The sequence below is a fragment of the Fusarium verticillioides genome, chromosome 6, assembly GCF_000149555.1.
Source record: "Fusarium verticillioides 7600 chromosome 6, whole genome shotgun sequence".
In the NCBI taxonomy this organism is placed as follows: domain Eukaryota; kingdom Fungi; phylum Ascomycota; class Sordariomycetes; order Hypocreales; family Nectriaceae; genus Fusarium; species Fusarium verticillioides.
In genome coordinates, this window is record NC_031680.1 from 946104 (window position 1) to 964730 (window position 18627).

The following is an 18627-nucleotide window of genomic DNA, read 5'->3' on the forward strand; positions in this document are numbered from 1 at the left end:
TACCAGCCTCTTACAGACGCGCGCGATCACGTGCTGATAAGACTGCTTATCTAAACAGCTTTCTGCTTTGGGGCTCAGTGATCTGCGACGGAGGCATCACCCATTTTTGGCTTCTGAACATTTGGCTCTGATTTTTTATTATCTCGCCGCGTGAAAGTCGCACATTTCAATAGACGGCAAAGCTGCACATTACTCGTCATGCCTACTGCCCCCGCAAAACCACCGCCCCCAAATACCGGCCCTGGAGGCGCTGGTGCCGCTCTGAAGGAAGAGAACATCTACATTCCATCTTTCATCAGTAAACGCCCGTTTTATGCCGGTGAAGAGGGCGATGAGAATGACTACCTCCAGCATCAGCGTCGCGAAGAGAAGAACGACAAGTCACAATGGTACGATCGAGGTAGAAAGGCCGGCCCAGCGGCTACCAAGTATCGCAAAGGTGCTTGCGAAAACTGCGGCGCCATGACACACAAGAAGAAAGACTGCCTGAGTCGACCACGAGCCAAAGGGGCAAAATGGACAGGCAAGGATATTCAAGCCGATGAGGTGATTCAAGATGTCAACATGGGATGGGACGCTAAGCGCGACCGTTGGAATGGATATGATGCAAAGGAGTATCGCAGTGTGGTCGATGAGTTCAACCAGATGGAGGAGCTACGCAAGCAGGCCACCAAGGACGGAAATGCCGATGAAGAGACAGAAGAAGGCGACAAGTACGCGGAGGAGAATGATATGAGCAAACATCAGAGCACAGCAACACGACAGCTGCGAATACGAGAGGACACTGCCAAGTATCTCTTGAACCTCGATCTAGAATCTGCCAAGTACGATCCGAAAACACGGTCACTGGTCGATGCAGGTGCAACGGCGGACAAGGCGGCAGATGCGTTCGCGGAAGAGGGTTTCATGCGATCCTCAGGCGATGCTGGCGCATTCGAGAATGCTCAGCGATATGCTTGGGAGGCTCAAGAAAAGTCTGGTAACACTAGCCAGCATCTGCAAGCAAACCCCACAGCAGGAGAGTTCTATCGAAAGAAGGAGCTGGAGGAGGCAGAGGCAAAACGTGCGGAACGAGAGAAGCTACTGCTCGAGAAGTACGGTGGAGATCAGAAGGCTATGCCAGCTGCTTTGCGCAACATGGCCATCACCGAATCCGAGACGTTTGTTGAGTACGATGAGACTGGTTTGATCAAGGGTGCGCCCAAGAAGGCGGCCAAATCCAAGTACGCTGAAGATGTTCTCATCAACAATCATAATTCAGTATGGGGAAGCTGGTGGTCCAATTTCAAATGGGGCTACGCTTGCTGTCATTCGTTCATCAAAAACAGCTACTGTACTGGTGACGAAGGAAAATTGGCATGGGAGGCGGCTGAGCGTCAACGAACTGGAGCGAACCTGGTCAATGACGATGAAGAGGAGACAGAAAAACCTTCAAAGGAGGAGGCAGAGAAGAACAAAGAGGAAGAGCAGCCGCGCAAACGGACGAGAGAAGAAATGATGAATGGTGTGACAGAAGAGGAAATGGATGAGTATAGGAGGAAACGGACGGTGACGAACGACCCAATGGCAAAGCTGCTGGGCAAGGATGAACTTTTATCATAGCGATGCATTACTATACATTTTACAATGCTGTTACATACCATGAGCATCAAATACACGGCGACAGCTACATTGACATTGAAACTTTCACAGCAAATCAAGATTATGGGTGGATGTCGTGATTGGATTCATGTTTCATGAGATTCATGTACACAGGTGGAGAGACACCGGGAAATTTTGTTTGTCGTTATCCGGTGAAATCATTCCATTTTTATCCTCTGGCCAACGCCGCAAGCTATGAAGAGAATCCCCTTCCCATGAGTGGTATTCCATCACCAAGTGCCCTAGACAGGGGGAATCGTTTTTGCATTTTTGGTTGCATTTACTCCTCGTCCTCCTCGTCCTCACCACCCTCGCCGCCAGCAGCAGCGGCGGCCTTCTTTCTGCGGACACGGCCGGGACGGCCACCGCCGAAGGGCGAGGTCAGAGCGAAGTCGATGTGCTTCTGGGAGTCGAGACGGACGATGAAAGAGGGAACGTTGACGATCTGCTTTCCGACTCGGATGTGACGCTGGCGGATCAGAACACGGGCGTGGTGGATAGACTTGGCAAGACCGAGCTTCCAGACACAGGTCTGGAGACGGCGCTCAAGGAAATCCTCGATCTTAAGAGCCAGGACGTAATCGAGCTTCATGCGGGACTCGTCAAGGACACCGACACGGACGAGACGTCGAATGAGGGCATTGCCTTCGAAGAGACGCTTGGGGTCCTTCTCGTCGAGGGTAAGAAGCTGACTGTGCAATTGGTTAGAAACCTCTTCCTCTCCAGCGCACACAAAAAAGTGCAGAGGTTCACATACCGGGCAGCACGACGGATCTTGGACAGAGTCAGACCGACTCGCCAGACCTCACGCTTGTTGCGCAGGCCATACTCGCCAACGAGCTTCAACTCGGAGTCACTATTGTTATTCGGTCAGTCTTCATTCACATACGACTTAAACAGAGACAAGCTCATGTTCAGTGGCCGGTGATACTGACAGTCGGGCAGACTCGAAGGGTCGGCGGGGGACACGAGAGGTCTTGGAGTGGGCGCGGGGAGGCATCCTGAATACTTTGTTAATTGATATCCTCTTGCGATGCACTCGTGGCGGCGGTGATATACTCACTTGACTTGCTCCTTGGGTGTTCTGCGGGAGTTGAACTTTCTCACAAGACACGAATCGTAGCAAAATGTGCGGACAGATTTTGGCGGAGCTCGGCCACGTCACGTGCGATAGTTGAGAACCCTAAAATTTTGGAAGGTGCAACCCAGCGAACCCACAATCGCCCTTGCCCTACCTGGAAAACTTTCGGAAAATCAGAGGACCCGCTCCCACAAGGCCGCCTTCGAGAGACGAGAAATCCACAACACCAAAGCGAAGGACTTCACCATCTCTTTCGCCAACCACGACTACTAACCCCAACCCGACCGGTACCGGCATATCACATTCGAGATGGGTCACTCCTACGGAAAGAGAGCGGGCACCCGCGTATGTTCAACCACCGATTCCTACGAGAATGAAAATTCGACGACGTCGGCATGAGACTGACGATGTGAAATTTTTAGTATGCCTTCAGCCGGGACTTCCGCAAGAAGGGTATGATTGCCCTGAACACCTATCTCCGACAGTACCGCGTTGGTGATATCGTCGACATCAAGGCGAACGGTGCCGTCCAGAAGGGGTAAGCAGAGCTCCCTTTGCCATCATGCGACAATACACGCGAAATTGCGAGACTTGGACGCTTTGTTGGAGGAATTCTTGTGGGCATTGGAACAGGAGGGCTAACAGCGGTCACAGCATGCCCTTCAAGGTGTACCACGGCAAGACTGGTGTCATCTACAACGTCACCAAGTCTGCTGTCGGTGTCATCATCTACAAGCAGGTGAAGCACCGATACATCGAGAAGCGAATCAACGTCCGAATCGAGCACATCCAGCAGTCCCGATCTCGTGAGGACTTCCTCAAGCGAGTCAAGGCCAACGCCGAGGCCAAGAAGGAGGCCAAGGCCAACGGTACCGTCGTCCAGGTCAAGCGTCAGCCCGCTGGACCCCGTGAGGCTCACACACTGTCGCTCGCCGACAACCCTCCTCAGACCGTCACCCCTCTCCCCTACGAGACTACGATCTAAAAGAAAAGATATTGCGGGGTTGGTGGTGCTGGCTTCTATTTACCTGGGGTATTGCGTCCGGATGGGAAACTCTGCATGGCAAGGGCTTGCATTTTGATGTCCATAGGCAATGAGACCAAAAAAAAAGACATCGTTTGAAGCATGCCGCTGTCTGTATTTGAAGATACCTTTAGTGAATTGTGCCTGGTCCATATTATGGGCATGGCGTCTGATTGACGTATGAATGAACTGGCGTTTCTCACCCATTCACTCCATGTGAATAACCGATGTTTTTTTGTTTAAAAAAAATAAAAAAGTTGAGGTGCACAATGGATGCAAATACAGATTCTGTTCCATTACTCCATTGACAAGTGTCACATCACGGCTCATCAGGTCAGGTTACCTTGTAATGCGTGTCCTCGTCACCCTGTATCTACAATGAGTACAGTTTTGCGATGTTCATCTTGTCGTCCACGGAGACACCCAATATGATTCAAGGCTTATCATTCTTCAGCATCCCTATATTTTCCCCGATCCGCCTACCCTGTACCTTTATGTGATTCTCAGTATTTTCATGTTTTTCAAGTGTCCACCAGCCATGACTTATACGAGCAAAGTTCTGTGCCGGGCATTTCGTTCTAGGCGTCACGTCCAAGTTCCGCTCGAAGCTTCTGTCAATTGAGGCCGTCAGAAGGAGATTTTCTGTCATTAGTGTTTATTTCCATGTCAAGAGTTAAGAATGAACTGGTCGTCAGACAACAATATAGGTACTTATGATAGGTCACTCAAGAAGCCGTTATGAGCTGTTGTTACATTCCCAAGAACGTTCATTTCGTATGCCAAGGATCATCATTACATTATAAAGTCTTTCATAACAGTACTTAGACAGAGTTGATATCGTAAGCTGCAAGTGTGTTCCATCAGACTCATGAGACTCCGAGCTAGTATGTCCTAACAAGTAGGTAAGGTATTTCGTGGTAAAATTTAGTGGACTTTATAGGATATGCTCATGAATTATTCAAACTACCTGAGGTATCATCAGAAGTTAACTCTAAAATCTAGAGGCTTCGTACGCATTCACTGGATACAATATTTATTTATTCAGCCAAGCTCTCGAGCTACAGATCTAGTGGAACAACACAATGCAAAGCTAGCATATGCTGCAAACTTTCATTCTCAACCCATGCTATGAAATCTGGTCTTGAATCTCTCAAAGTGTGCACCTCTAAGTGGGATACCTAATTTGGCCACCAATTCCAGGCTCGGGCACTGAATCTTCAACAGCCGTGCCCCACACAACAGGCGATACGTACTCCGTATGACGCTCCTCTCTTGGCTCTTGCGGCCCAGCCACTGAAGCCACTACGACATCCATCGAATCGCAGAGACGAGCCACGCCCAAGAGTCGCCCAAGATTTGTCACGGCTGACGACGACCGCGAATACTCGATCTACAGTCGCATCCTCACAAACCTCAGTCCCTTGATCTCTTTAATCATCGTTTCATTTCCTACTGTTTACTCTCTGCCTAATCTCCTAAGCTTGCGCGGCGCCGGCTTCACTGGGAAATTGTCTCGTGATTTCCAGGGGCTACTATAGCATCGCCAAAGACCTGAGCAACTTTCCTTGCGCAAACATCTTTACCCATTATCTAATAATAGCGTCGCGTAGCTTGCCCGCTACCAATTGCAAACATGGCTGCTGCTGTGCGCGGCACCGAGCATACCAAGTCAGCGACACCCTCACGTTTCATGACCGCCAAGCTAACCCCATCTTCGTGCGCAGAACCGACCAAGAGCTCGCTATTAACATCAAGAAGGCTACGAACGTCGAGGAGATCTCCCCAAAGCGAAAGCATGTCCGAGCATGTATCGTCTATACATGGGACCACCGGTCCTCCGCCGCCTTCTGGTCCGGCATCAAGGTGTACGTCTCATACGTCCTCATCATGACAACCCACGCTGATCGACCATCAACAGCCAACCTATCCTAGCCGACGAAGTTCAGACGTTCAAGGCCCTGATCACGATTCACAAGGTACTCCAAGAAGGCCACCCCAGTGCTCTCAAGGAGGCAATGGCAAACCGCGCATGGATCGATAGCCTGAACCGCGGAATGGGCGGAGGAGGAGAAGGCATGCGCGGTTATGCACCTCTGATCCGCGAATACGTTTATTACCTACTTGCAAAGCTCTCCTTCCACCATCAGCACCCCGAGTTCAACGGAACATTCGAGTATGAGGAGTACCTGAGCCTGAAGGCGATCAACGACCCCAACGAAGGCTACGAGACCATCAGCGATCTGATGGTCCTGCAAGACAAGATCGAGCAGTTCCAAAAGCTGATCTTCTCGCACTTCCGAAATGTTGGAAACAACGAGTGCCGAATTGCCGCCCTCGTGCCCCTCGTTCAGGAGAGCTACGGAATTTACAAGTTCATCACCAGCATGCTGCGCGCAATGCATTCAAGTCAGTGATTCACTCCCCCACCCCCCTCTTTAGGATCCTTAGGGTTAACATAAACAAAGCAACCGGAGATGACGAGGCCCTTGAACCCCTCCGTGAACGCTACAACGCGCAGCATTATCGTTTAGTTAAGTTCTACTACGAATGCTCAAACCTGCGGTACCTTACCAGTCTCATTACTATCCCCAAGCTTCCTCAAGATCCTCCCAACCTCTTGGCGGAAGATGACGATGCACCTGCACTGCCCGCGCGACCAAAGCAGGAGATTGAGCGAAAGCCGTCTCCTCCGCCTGAGCCCAAGAACGACGCCCCTGATGAGATGAATGAATTCTGGAAGAGCGAGTTGGATCGTCAGAACCGGGAGTACGAAGAGCAGCAGCGAATCCTTGAGCAGCAGCAACAACAAGCTCTCATGGCCCAGCAGCAGGCCCAGCTTCAGGCTCAGCGTGAGTTCGAGCAGCAGCAACAGCAATTGATGGAACAGCAACAGCGAGAGCAGGAGGCGCTCATGGCGCAACAAGCGCAATGGCAAACTCAGGGACGACTGGCCGAGCTGGAGCGTGAAAACCTGAATGCGCGCGCTCAGTATGAGCGAGATCAACTGATGCTCCAACAATACGACCAGCGAGTCAAGGCTCTCGAGGGTGAGCTGTCGCATATTCAGAACAGTCTTGGCCAGCAAATGAACAGCAAGGATGACCAGATTCGGGCACTTCAGGAGCAGGTCAACACATGGAGGACGAAATATGAGGCACTGGCCAAGCTCTACTCTCAGTTGAGACACGAGCATCTCGATCTCCTTCAGAAGTTCAAGGCCGTTCAACTCAAGGCGGCGAGCGCCCAGGAGGCTATCGATCGCCGTGAGAAGCTCGAGCGTGAAATCAAGACCAAGAACCTCGAGTTGGCCGACATGATCCGTGAGCGTGACCGCGCCCTTCACGACAAGGACCGCGCGACTGGCAGCAGCAAGGACGAGGTTGAGAAACTCAAGCGCGAACTTCGCCTGGCCCAAGACAAGGCCGATAACCTCGAGCGTAGCAAGGGCAACGAGCTTTCGACAATGCTTGCCAAGTACAACCGTGAGATGGCGGATCTCGAGGAGGCACTGCGCAACAAGACACGGCAGCTGGAGGATGCCCAGATGAACCTCCGCGACGGCAGCTCTGACCTTGAGCAGCTTCTCCGCGACAAGGAGGAGGAGCTCGAGGTGTACAAGGCTGGCATGGATCAGACTCTGATTGAGCTCAACGAGCTCAAGATGAACCAAGGTGACACCGACCATGCTTTGGATGGCCAGATCGATGCCCTCATCATGTCCAACCTTGACAAGATCAACGACATTATCGACTCTGTTCTCCAGGCTGGTGTTGCTCGTGTGGATGATGCGCTCTACGAGTTGGATTCCAGCATGCAGGCTGGTAACCAGAATGCGTCTCCGTCTTATGTACTGTCACAGATCGAGAAGGCCTCAGCTAGTGCTATGGAATTTGCTACGTCATTCAACAACTTCATCGCAGATGGACCAAACGCGACACATGCCGACCTTATCAAGGCCATCAACGTTTTCTCTGGTGCCATTGCCGATGTCTGCAGCAACACCAAGGGTCTTACCCGTCTAGCTACGGATGATAAGAAGACCGATTCTCTCATGAACGGAACTCGCCAGCCCGCTATTTCAGCTGTACAGTTCCTCCGAGGTCTTCAGAGCTTCCGACTTGAGGGCATGGATCCCTTGCAGAAGACAGACGTGGTCATCAACAGCAACAACGATGTCCAGATGAACTTGCAGAAGCTCAACAAGCTTGTTGAGTCGTTTGCTCCTGGCTTTGGCAAGCTCGCTAACAAGAAGGGAGACTTGGGAGACCTCGTCGACCAGGAGCTCAGCAAAGCTGCAGATGCAATTGCGGCAGCAGCAGCACGACTGGCCAAGCTCAAGAACAAGCCTCGTGATGGCTACTCAACCTATGAGCTCAAGGTGAACGACTCGATCCTGGATGCAGCGACGGCGATCACCAACGCCATTACGCAACTGATTCAGGCGGCGACAGTGACACAGCAGGAGATCGTGCAGGCAGGTCGTGGGTCGACGTCACGAACAGCGTTCTACAAGAAGAATAACCGATGGACTGAGGGACTGATCTCTGCCGCCAAGGCTGTGGCGTCGTCGACTAACACACTGATCGAGACAGCAGATGGAGTCATCTCTGGGCGTAACAGTCCAGAACAGCTCATCGTGGCCTCGAACGATGTTGCGGCGTCGACTGCCCAGCTTGTGGCTGCCAGCAGAGTTAAGGCAGGGTTCATGTCCAAGAGCCAAGAAAAGCTTGAGCAGGCCAGCAAGGCTGTGGGTGCGGCATGTCGAGCGCTGGTGCGCCAGGTGCAGAGCTTGATCAAGGAGCGTAGCCAAGAGGAGGACCAGGTGGACTACTCGAAGCTTGGAGCGCACGAGTTCAAGGTGCGAGAGATGGAACAGCAAGTAAGTCTAACAGCCTCCCCCGTCATGTGTTTGGCAACCCTTTCCTTTTCCCTTGGCCGTCTCCCTCTCATGTCCTGTTCCCCTGTCTTGGTGGCATCACACATCACATCACGACTATGTACCATGACACATCGATACCCCTCACAGGTCCAGTTCATTCCCGGGCCAGTGCGTTCGTAACGGTTACTATATCCGGCAAAGTTTATTTTAGCCCCCTCGTGTGAGATGATGGACTGACAAGCCACCAACAATCAACAGGTCGAGATCCTCCAATTGGAGAATGCCTTGGCGTCGGCTCGACATCGTTTGGGCGAGATGCGGAAGATCTCATACCAAGAAGAGTAAGGGCGCAGATTTGGGCCTGCTGAAGGCATTCGCGGCTTCAGCCTCAATTATCGATACCCGACCAATGACGGTTCAGGAGTGAGACTGCACAACCAAAGGAGGCACACACACACCAAGCCCAGAGCCCCCCCTTTGGATAGTAAGGTATTAGAGTTGATGGGGATGGCTTGCACTTGCGTAGCCTTGGTCGATTTTCGTATGGCACGCGGAGGAGTAGAAAGTCTGGGCATTTGAGCATGGACGATTAGACTCCCATTTCTTACATTTCACTTCGCGACGCGAGCAAAGACGCGAGATATATACTAACTTAGGCGGACTACCCGTAACCGTCACCGGTCCGTACAGTGCCGGAGGATTTCCTGAAGAACGAAAGTCGTGGTCTTGGTCCCCTGTCGATGGGAACCATGTTTTAGTTTAGTCCACCTTAGTGTCTTGTCTTGTCTCGTCTCGTCTGTTGGGCCGGCGATGCGGATAGTGTTTCTTGTGTTACTAGTTAGAAACAGGCGTAGCTTAGCGAAATATGTTCACTTTCCGAATTCCTGGATCTGTAAGACATGTGTTGAGAATTGTTTTGTGTTTCCTGTGCTGCTGGAGCTGGAGCTGAGTGCGGGGAGTCGGATGGTGATGCGATTGACTAGGCTCAGACAGACAGACAGACAGACAGACAGACAGACAGACAGACAGACAGACAGACAGACAGGCTGGGTGAGAGGTGAGAGGTGAGAGTCGACACACTCAGTCACTGGCGACAACGCAGTGGTAGGTAGGTATGCGCATACCTTGTGCAAACTGCGTCAACGATGTTACGCAAACAGTTGTATCCTGGTCATGTCTGAGCCCGTCGAGTGAATGTGAAACTGTCAATCGGATACTGTACTGAGGAGCTGGGCCCTTGTTAGCTGAGATATCCTTGGGAGTAAGGAAACATCAGACCTTGATATGGGATATCAAAAACGAACTCGGTAAAATGTATTCTAAACCTGATAAAGATGCCCCAAGCTTATCCAAAGTTACTTCAAGTCTCTTCATCATTTAGGATAGATGTCCTCTAAGTTTTGTGTTCTTCCCTAGAGTACTGGCGATAACGCTGCCCCTCTCGACTGGGCTGTAGCCAACAGATAGCATCAGATGATCGGCTGCATTCGAAGGAGCAAGGTCGATTACAAGGGCACCTTGCTTCCAAAAGCAATTCTGCACTGGTTACGCCACCAAATCATAGTAGCGGCAGCGATTGCCCCTTACAGTACATATACTCAGTGAAGCATCTCGCAACAGAGCTATCTTCTGATGGTGTTGCTAATCGGTTTAGAATGTCCCTGTGCTTTACTGCCGCCACTGACCTAAAACAAAACCTACTGTACCTACGTTAGAGTGGACAGTCTAGCTGGTGATCGATCTTAGCCCGGTTCTTGGTCCCCGCGATCGCTGATGGTGACACCCCCATGCTATACCCGCTTTGAGCTGTAGGGCTGATGGACGACTTACAAGGAAGGGAGGGAAAATGGCAGATCCAGCTGGTATGGTTCGGGAATTCTGCTCAAGTTGCTAATTGAGTAATGATTTATGCACAAGAGCCTTGGCCTGAACGTAATTTCTTCGAAATTAAGAAAAGTGAACTGTTGAGACGGCAATTGAAGAGTTTACATCGATCTGGGCTTGCTGTCTAAGAGTGACTATTCTGTGTTGGCGTAATTTTGTCAAGGGAGATCTTGATGGGTCCTTGTCCCTGTAGCGTCCAACGCCAAGATTGCTCCAACCCGATAGAGCTAGCGTAGCCAATGTTTCGTTTGATCCCATTCAAACGACAGATTGCGCTGTACAGAGTAGATATGATACTCATGGCAATAATTCACTCGCAAATTCTGAAAATTGGCATCAAAGCTCAAGACCGAATGATATGCTTGTCAGGACCATAGCAAGAACTGGAATCAAAAGGCATTCGGATGTGCCGCCCTGGTCTGACCTATGATCCAGGGTTGTCTTGCCCAGATCGTCGAAGGACCGGGGTCTACAGACTGTGTGATCTCACACTGTAATTTAAACCCCGTGTCTTTAATCGTAAGCATCGCCACGAGTCTGTCGGCCAATCATTCCGGCTGTCGATAGCCCTGCGCTTCCCCACCTTCAGATCTCGTTGTGGGCCGTACCAAACATAATTCCGACTTCAGCCAAGAATGACAAGACTAGTAATCGTGTGTATTGACTTTGCTATGCAATTCCTGGTAAAGAATTCCCCCAACTTTAACCTCAGTCTTACGACAACATTCTCGCCGGTCAGGTATCATTTCAAATCATCCCATTTTCATCCCGAAACTGCCTAGTCGCACCGTATGCTGGATTCGTGATGGTGATCCAAGATCAAGAGCTACCGTGATTCACCTTGATCTTTTTTCACGTCATCAAAGTTTCTGTATATGTCAGTAATAATCGGAGTTTTTGGACAGGAAGTACTGACACTGCTGATGCATCTTGGATTGCTTCTCATGCAGGTACTGGTCAATAGACCAGGCGCTGGAGATGTCAATGATGCCTGTGTCGATGACATCGTAGAGGTCGAACTCAGAAGCCTGAGGGCGGTAGTGCCGATCCATGTGGAAGTTGTAGAGAGTGTTGCTCTCCATAGGCGAGTCTGCCACAGAAATCTGAACATTCTGGAACGAAGCGAGGTCCTGCACTTCCCATGAATGAACGAAACGATTTCCGAACAAGGCGGCGTCGTATTGGGCACCAAAAAGATCCTGAGCAGCAAGGTTGCGGCTCTCGCGAACTGCGTTGATGAAACTGGTTTTTTCGGAGGTTGTTGGAACAGACTCGTAGAGCGGTTGAGTAGTGGCGACACTGTTACCAGCAGTAGCACTGGTAGTGGTCATGATGCCATTCTGGCAAGCCCACATGCGCATCAGGAGAACCTGAGAGAAGTCCGTGTAGTAACCAGCAGACAGGACGCTGGTGAGAAGATCGATCTCGGTGGTGGGTTGGGCATTGACAGGGCATGCCAGGTTCGCCTTCATGACATCAGTGTTTTGCTGAAATGTCACGATGCCTTGAGAAGCAATTTGCTGCCAGCCAAGGACCTCAATATACAAGGAGGGTTCAACCATGTTCATCAAAGGGCAAGCGATACCAAGGAATGCGGACAAGTTAACGGTACTCTTGCCGAGTTGATCGCGGAGAAAGGAATAGACTTTAGCAATCAGGGCCCATTTGTTTCGGTGAGGGTCGCCGCCCCAGAGCTGAGTCAGGAAACCGGAGGCATTCTTCTGCTGGGTGTCGGGGAATAGCTTCAGATAGTAGGCTAGATCTGGTCAATAGGTGCCATAGGTAAAAGGACTCACACTTACTGCGAAAGGCCATGAAGGCGTTAAGAGGGCGCTTAGCCTTCGAATCCGCAGTACCCAGAGCGCCATGAGGTTTGAGTTGGTCTTCGAAGACAGGAAGAAACTCATGACCGAACAGGTCAAGCATTTCAATCAACATGTGAGGAGATAAGAGAGCCTCAGCCAGACGGTTTGGAGAAGTCTGAGAGACAGCACGCATCGTTGCGATCTTGGACAAGTCGTTCAAGGCTGCAACCTTTTGCTCATCCTTGGCAGCGTTGATCAGCAGTTCCATGTTGACAGCAACGAGTGAGAGAAAGCAGGAGCTTGATTTAAGTAGAGGATGAGAAACACTGGATAAAAAGAGTGCCAGTCTTAAAATGCATGAGTTGTCAGAGGTTGGAGAGAAGAATTTCTGAGCGTGGAGAGAAGTGGTGTCAATAAGTAAGAAATCTGGGGGGGTGAGGAGGGGCGTGTATGAATAAATTCATTGGCAGGAACTTAGATAGGTACTTAGCAGCAAGTACCTGAACAATAGAGTAAGGTGGCAGGCAGTGTTTAACAGCCGCCGTTTTCCTTAGCGTATCACGGGCAGTTTTGCAGATGCTTGACAGTGCCGGGGCGAAACTTATGAAACCAAAATATTTGTGACTGGGTTTGACCTCATGAATTTGACTACTTAAAAGTAGGTAGCTAGAAACTTATACTACGTATATCCCCTTTTGCAATCTACAAGAATCCTTGTTATAGCTTAATTGGCCACTTCATCCGGTAGCTCTTGATTGAAGGCCAAAACCAGAAAGCTTTGAATAGGAGTGTCTATGGGATCACCGTGACGCCCAATTGCATAAACCGCAGTCGACATGAAGGGGAGAGTCAGAAATCCACTCGCGTCTGCGCGGGGCTTTTGAACTGCAGGCGTATGGTAGAGGAAGTCGTTCCCAACGCTCATAAAAGACTCAGCTGTGTGCATACCAGGGGCGTTGTTGGCGTATCGTCGCCCGGAATGTTGAGCAAACCACTTGAGCTGCAACAGTTTTGACGCCTCGGAGACCTGAGGAAGTCGGTTTTTGGACTGGAGGAGAGCGCGGGCCCAATCGTACTTTGCCTTGAACTGATCGGCGAGAACGATCGCGTTGTACGGCAGAATGAACTTGATCTTCGTGTGAGGCACATGATTTTCGTCGGTCGAGAAGACAGGCAATTCCGTGTTTCTGATAAAATTGTTCCATGGAGACCCAGGGACTCGTCGATACGGGTGCCAGTTAGGGGCCTCGCGGTAGAACTGCTCACTCAGAGATCTGACGAGGAGCTTCTTCCCTTGCTGACAGATCCGTACGTTGCCCCGAGCCGCACCGAATTCAAAGGCTGGGGGCGTCGCAAAGGCCTCGTCGTCATTGTATACGTTGCCGGAAATGGAGACAAAAACCTTCAGGAAGAGCTCTCGCGACTTAGAGACAGGCATCTCGCTAAGGTAGTTGAACGCGAAGCCGTTAAGATGAGGCCCGATAGTATAGGTGGCGTAAAGGATCGCGAGGGTGGCCTTGGAAATGAGGCTGGCAGCCTGGAGCTTAGGGTGCTTAGGATGAGCCCACACCTCGATACCCCTAAGAATCGTCATGAAGCCTAAGTTGGCGATTGAACGGTGATTGCGCCGGTACCCGGGGGTCCACCCACGTTGCATGCCAGCGATATCTGGCGAGCGAGCAGTCTGATGGGAGTAGAGGACAACGGCAGCTTCGGTATACCATCTCACAAGGACAGCATCAATGATCTTCAGTGGCGAGCCATACAAAGCTAGTCTGATATGAGTAGCTCGGATGCCGTTGAGGAGTTCATTATCGATGGATAGATCAGTCATTATTTGGTTAATGACAAAGAAAACAGAGCGAAGAACATCTATTAAGGATATTAGCTTCCTATTATGACCGAAATAGAAGATGTGATTACCTTGGGGGTAGAATTTCTCCCCTTCTTTGGGTAAATCGACCTTCTTTAAGATGATGCTCAGGATCTTGGCATGTAGGGCGTTGAGAGCCTCCTCGGGCTTATAGATAATCGCCGGATCGTCCCATAAAGGGAGGAAGCTGAACGCGCTGTCCATATCAGTATCAGAGGACACGGTATTGAGAAGTTTGGGTGTTGTTGTAGGAAAGAAGAAAAGTAAATGAAAAAGAACTGAAGGATGTGAAAGATATCATCACCGCCAGCCGTCTGGCAGTGACAGCTACAAATTTCACAGATTTGTTGCATTATATGACGTAATGAGCAAACAAGTGAACAATAAAGCTCAGAGCACACCTCAGTCGTTTGTTATTGACAATCTGAATAGACTGTCCTATTGTTCAAGTTTCTCTTGACTTGCCTCAGTTTGTCGCTTGCATCCGTTCCCCTATCATTACTGGCCCATCAACTTCCTCCTTGCCATTTCTTTACCACAGAGAAGATTCAAATTTCAGTTGCCTACAAGAAAGTACCACTCATCGTTGACTATTAATCGCTTGTCGTGAGAATGGCCGGAACTTCGAAGGGACGCTTACGTGAAGGTCCTCTGGGCGTTCTCATGCCCCCGGAAGCCGAAGTTCCTATCACCATGGTCTACAGCCAGTCGCAAGCCGATATTCACATTTTCCTCCCAGAGAACGCTTCTCTGACGCTCATCAACCATGTTACAGACAACTTCAGGTAGAACACCAAATCTTTGGGCGACCCTATCAGCTAACTATTATAGTCGTCGCGTCCAACAACCCGTGAGAGTTTTTCATGACAAAGCACGAAGCAAGTACCGCCTTTGTCCAATTCCTGAAGATGTGAGCCCCGATACCTCGACTTATGGGAGGTACTGCTTCACTCGTGGTATGGTACACAGGAATCATGTGAATGGTACTGTTCTGACATATTGATAGACCAATCCACTCCAGTGAAGGTTTCCGAAGAAGATCCAACTGTTGGCGAGGGAGGGTGCCGAATCCCACGTCCTAGGAACTGCTGGCTTCTATATCGTCAGTCCAAGTCACAGGAGATCACAAGAAGTGTTGAAGGAATTACGGCCTCTGAACTTTGTAAGTACATCGTCCTGGAGAGCTGGACAATATTAACTTAAATCGTAGCGAGAGTGATCGGCAGGATGTGGGATGAAGAGACGCCTGAGATTCAAGCTTACTGGTATAACATGGCTATGGAAGAAGAGTTCAACCACAAGCAACAATACCCCGGGTACAAATACATCCCCGCGAAAGAGCCCGACCAAGAGCTGCTTTGAAACGCTCAAATTAGCCAAAGCTCTCTTTGGACGTGAAAAGGAGACCTTTAATGGACGCGCCTATATGATCGGCAACAGAAACAAATATATGGCCCTTCACATGGATATTACTTCATTCTCCCACGTTGATGTATCAAATAGTTTCTGAAAGCTCTCATGGAGCTGAATGTTACTAATACAAGGATGGGCTACATGGAGAAAATGGGTCTGCAACCCACTCGCTTTGTTTCTTATTGCACTAGGTTGAGGACATATCTCTTCTCTGAAGACAGGAAGCGTAATGGATAGGTAGCTAGCACATTGACAACGTATCGCGTTGTTCGATGGTGGAAAGAAATTACAAGAGACCAAAGACTTAAGTCTATCGTGATTACGATGCTGTCAGTGACGTGGCAACTTGGTGCTATTGACCGTAACACAGATAAGTTCCCTACTGTACAACTCTCAACGTAGTGTATGCAAAAAATTCCTAGACAGACTCCTGCACTTCCCAGCTCCCTGGACTCCGATCATGAGCCAGTCCAATCACTGCTCCATATGAATGTACTGCAGCGCCACTCCGAGTTTCTCTCCTTCTCCCCCGATGGTCCTAGCGGTCGCGGACAAATGTAAAACATTCGACCTGTAGTGTCATCAAAATTAGCTTCTGAGTTTGACTTTGCATCGGCAAGCGACGTTGCAGCCGCGGCGTTGTGTAACGGCAACGCCACCGCATGCACTTTGGATCAGCTGCCGCCGTATAACGTACCACAGTTGACTCCGGGCTTCTTGGTGGTGAAGCTGATGCAGGGTTCGTCGTGTTCACATCTTGGTGCAACCCTCTTGCCCAGCAGCTTGGACCACGACTCCTTCGCCTCGATCGGGTCAAACACCCTGTCCGAGGGTTCGGGGTCCTTGCTGCGTAGAGGGACTGTTGATGATGACTTTTCTGCAAGTGTAGCCTGCGGGGTATTCGATAGCCTCTGCGCGCTTACTGGCGCTTTCCCTGATCCTGTAGGTTTCTTTGTTGTAGATGGCGTCGAACTTGCCGCTTCTAGCTCTGCTTTGCTTTCTTGAGCCGCGGGAGCTTTTGGCTTGAAGAATCCCTGTAATGTTCGTTGGCCCTGCGCCACCTTGCTCTTGGTGTCGTTGGCGCCTGTAAAAGACTTGGTCTTCTTGAATGGTCGACTTGTCGTGTCGGCGGCCGTTCCAGGTCTTTTGGAGCTAGGCTGGGATGCTGAAAGCTTGGTTGAGTTGGTAGTCTCGCCCAGCCTCGGTGTGGAGGAGGCGTTGGTCGAAGACCCTGAAGCTTCCTCTGCTTTGTCGAGTGACCCTGAGGCGCTAATATTTCCGTTATTCAGGGGTTCTGCAGGTGTGTCTGTCCTCGTCGACTCTCGTAGAGGGGCGGCTTTCTTTGTGAACATATCGCGGATGCTCTGCCGGCGGTCAAATTCTGGTATCAGCTTTGCAGACAAAGAAAGATGATCCTTTGGGGTCCAGTCTCGAAGACGCTCGTTCCCTTTGAACATACCCGGGGGGTTCATCATCTCGAGCAACGCACACTCTTTGTCGCCCACCGTCACCTTGTCAGACAAAGTCGCAAAGACTGGGCAATGGTCAGATCCCATCAAGCCCTCCTGAATGTTGGAGTAGTTGAACCAGCTCTTAATGCCATCGCTGCACAAGACGTAGTCAATCCGACTGCCGTTGTTTGCAGGTCGTGTGTTCCGCTTGGTATCCCAACATGTGTTCATCCCCACTCGCTCCGGGTGAAAGCAACGACAGAGGTCCCAGAGAACAGGCTTTTCACGGTCTTCATCTCTTTCGCCTAGCACACTTCCCTCAAATATGAGTTGGTTGAAGATGCGCCGCACAGGTGCGTTCATCCAGTCGCTGAGTTCTATCCCTTCCTTGCGTAGTGTCTCTGAAACATTGGTTGAGTCCAGCTCGGAGCGTACGACGTTCAAATCACCGGTAAGGATGACCTGCTTGCCAGCGGCGACCAAGTTCCGTATTCTCACTTCCAGTGCTTGGAAGAAACCAGTGCGAAAGTCATCACGACTCTCATCTCGGGTTGCAGGGCTGTAAACTCCAAAGAGCACAAAACCTGGAAACTCGAGAATGACACAGCGACCTTCAGAGTCAAGAGCCGCCTCGTCGATGATGCCGTCAAGTTGATCGGGCCGGGGATAGCCACCAATCTGCTGGTCTTCAGGGAGGTCGCGGTACCTGGTTGTAGACTTTGGAGCTGTCAAGATGCCGGTGACACCCTCTTCTGCTCGTATGGGCGCACATTTCGAATTGCGCGTGTAGATAGCGACGCCAGAGTATCCTGAAGATTGTCAGGCGTTGCGGCGAATAAATGAGGGTGAGTGCCGTACCTTTCTTGTGCTTCGGTAAGCTGAAGAAGACATCCCAACCGGGAACGAGAACCATGTCATCTTGAAGATCCTTTCGCTGGATTTTGGTCTCTTGCATAACAACAATGTCTGCTTCAAGAATCTCAAACATAGCCTGCGTGGTTGTGAGTTGAGGAGGTTAGGTGCAGATTGTTAGATGAGAGAGCGTACTTGAAAGGTTCTCTTTTCTCTCCAAGGCTGATAACCGAAAGGATTTCTGTGGCGACGGGTCATTAGGATGAGTTTAGGGTTCTTCGCTGTGAATCACGAACCGGATGCCGTTGACTGCAGATGGTGTTAGTGGGAAAGCCAAGAGAGGGGCGGCGAAACTCACCGTTCCAGGTGGTTATCCGAAACGCCATGGTTGCAACTTATGAGTTATCGAACCTGGTGTTGAAAAGCCTCATAGAGTACAAGAAGCAACTCTCATCAACGCCTCACGTCTCATCCCGCGGTACTGACGATGTGGAGACCATGAGCTGAAGGGTGAAGGAACTTCGCGATGAGTTTGGGAGACGGACGAATTGGCAGCTATAGAGAGATATATCGGGGAGATACTGTCGTATATAAGCCCGAAACTTAAGAAGAGACGGGCGTGAATCGTTTTGATCAAGTAATTGCCGTTTAACAACAAGACGCTCAAGAGCTGGAGGCCGCGATCCCTACAATGACGAAGAGCCCCACCGCGTGGTGTTGAGCC

The 18627-nt window shown here is 50.5% G+C and overlaps 8 protein-coding genes across 11 annotated transcripts; 4 read left to right on the top strand and 4 right to left on the bottom strand.

Moving 5' to 3' along the window:
• Positions 1 to 93: 93 nt before the first annotated feature.
• On the top strand, positions 94 to 1756 carry FVEG_02495 (pre-mRNA-splicing factor SLU7). Its single transcript, XM_018889773.1, has one exon. The coding sequence runs from the start codon at positions 199 to 201 to the stop codon at positions 1600 to 1602; it is 1404 nt and encodes a 467-aa protein (XP_018745985.1). The 5' UTR covers positions 94 to 198; the 3' UTR covers positions 1603 to 1756.
• On the bottom strand, positions 1632 to 2902 carry FVEG_02494 (40S ribosomal protein S9). Its single transcript, XM_018889772.1, has 4 exons — positions 2705 to 2902; positions 2577 to 2642; positions 2399 to 2497; positions 1632 to 2333 (listed from the first exon to the last, which is right to left on the bottom strand). Exons 2-4 carry the CDS (start codon positions 2639 to 2641, stop codon positions 1922 to 1924), a joined length of 576 nt encoding a protein of 191 aa, XP_018745984.1. The 5' UTR covers position 2642; positions 2705 to 2902; the 3' UTR covers positions 1632 to 1921.
• On the top strand, positions 1798 to 4057 carry FVEG_02493 (50S ribosomal protein L21e). Of its 3 annotated transcripts, XM_018889771.1 has the most exons (5): positions 1843 to 2344; positions 2406 to 2510; positions 2587 to 3067; positions 3145 to 3260; positions 3377 to 4057. In XM_018889771.1, the coding sequence occupies exons 3-5, from the start codon at positions 3032 to 3034 to the stop codon at positions 3705 to 3707; spliced, it is 483 nt and encodes a 160-aa protein (XP_018745983.1). In that variant the 5' UTR covers positions 1843 to 2344; positions 2406 to 2510; positions 2587 to 3031; the 3' UTR covers positions 3708 to 4057. The 3 variants fall into 3 exon arrangements, with proteins under 3 accessions (XP_018745981.1, XP_018745983.1, XP_018745982.1); XM_018889769.1 differs by having other exon boundaries at positions 1798 to 2510; XM_018889770.1 differs by having other exon boundaries at positions 2406 to 3067.
• Positions 4058 to 5043: 986 nt separating this feature from the next.
• Positions 5044 to 10039, top strand: FVEG_02492 (hypothetical protein). The gene is made up of 5 exons (XM_018889768.1): positions 5044 to 5414; positions 5471 to 5611; positions 5665 to 6152; positions 6212 to 8625; positions 8884 to 10039. The coding sequence occupies exons 1-5, from the start codon at positions 5380 to 5382 to the stop codon at positions 8968 to 8970; spliced, it is 3165 nt and encodes a 1054-aa protein (XP_018745980.1). The 5' UTR covers positions 5044 to 5379; the 3' UTR covers positions 8971 to 10039.
• A 1348-nt stretch (positions 10040 to 11387) lies between these two features.
• FVEG_02491 (mating-type protein MAT-1) lies at positions 11388 to 12582 on the bottom strand (the record flags this gene model as incomplete). The annotated part of the gene is made up of 2 exons (XM_018889767.1): positions 11388 to 12265; positions 12312 to 12582. 2 exons carry the CDS (start codon positions 12580 to 12582, stop codon positions 11388 to 11390), a joined length of 1149 nt encoding a protein of 382 aa, XP_018745979.1.
• A 456-nt stretch (positions 12583 to 13038) lies between these two features.
• On the bottom strand, positions 13039 to 14391 carry FVEG_02490 (hypothetical protein; the record flags this gene model as incomplete). The annotated part of the gene is made up of 2 exons (XM_018889766.1): positions 13039 to 14186; positions 14238 to 14391. The coding sequence occupies 2 exons, from the start codon at positions 14389 to 14391 to the stop codon at positions 13039 to 13041; spliced, it is 1302 nt and encodes a 433-aa protein (XP_018745978.1).
• Positions 14392 to 14799: 408 nt separating this feature from the next.
• FVEG_02489 (hypothetical protein) lies at positions 14800 to 15549 on the top strand (the record flags this gene model as incomplete). The annotated part of the gene is made up of 4 exons (XM_018889765.1): positions 14800 to 14972; positions 15019 to 15143; positions 15194 to 15349; positions 15398 to 15549. 4 exons carry the CDS (start codon positions 14800 to 14802, stop codon positions 15547 to 15549), a joined length of 606 nt encoding a protein of 201 aa, XP_018745977.1.
• Positions 15550 to 15874: 325 nt separating this feature from the next.
• On the bottom strand, positions 15875 to 18587 carry FVEG_02488 (AP endonuclease 2). 2 transcript variants are annotated; one of them, XM_018889763.1, is made up of 6 exons: positions 18262 to 18587; positions 18200 to 18212; positions 18099 to 18144; positions 17910 to 18042; positions 16298 to 17860; positions 15875 to 16171 (listed from the first exon to the last, which is right to left on the bottom strand). In XM_018889763.1, the coding sequence occupies exons 1-6, from the start codon at positions 18287 to 18289 to the stop codon at positions 16059 to 16061; spliced, it is 1896 nt and encodes a 631-aa protein (XP_018745975.1). In that variant the 5' UTR covers positions 18290 to 18587; the 3' UTR covers positions 15875 to 16058. The 2 variants fall into 2 exon arrangements, with proteins under 2 accessions (XP_018745975.1, XP_018745976.1); XM_018889764.1 differs by having other exon boundaries at positions 18099 to 18212.
• Between the last annotated feature and the right edge of the window lie 40 nt (positions 18588 to 18627).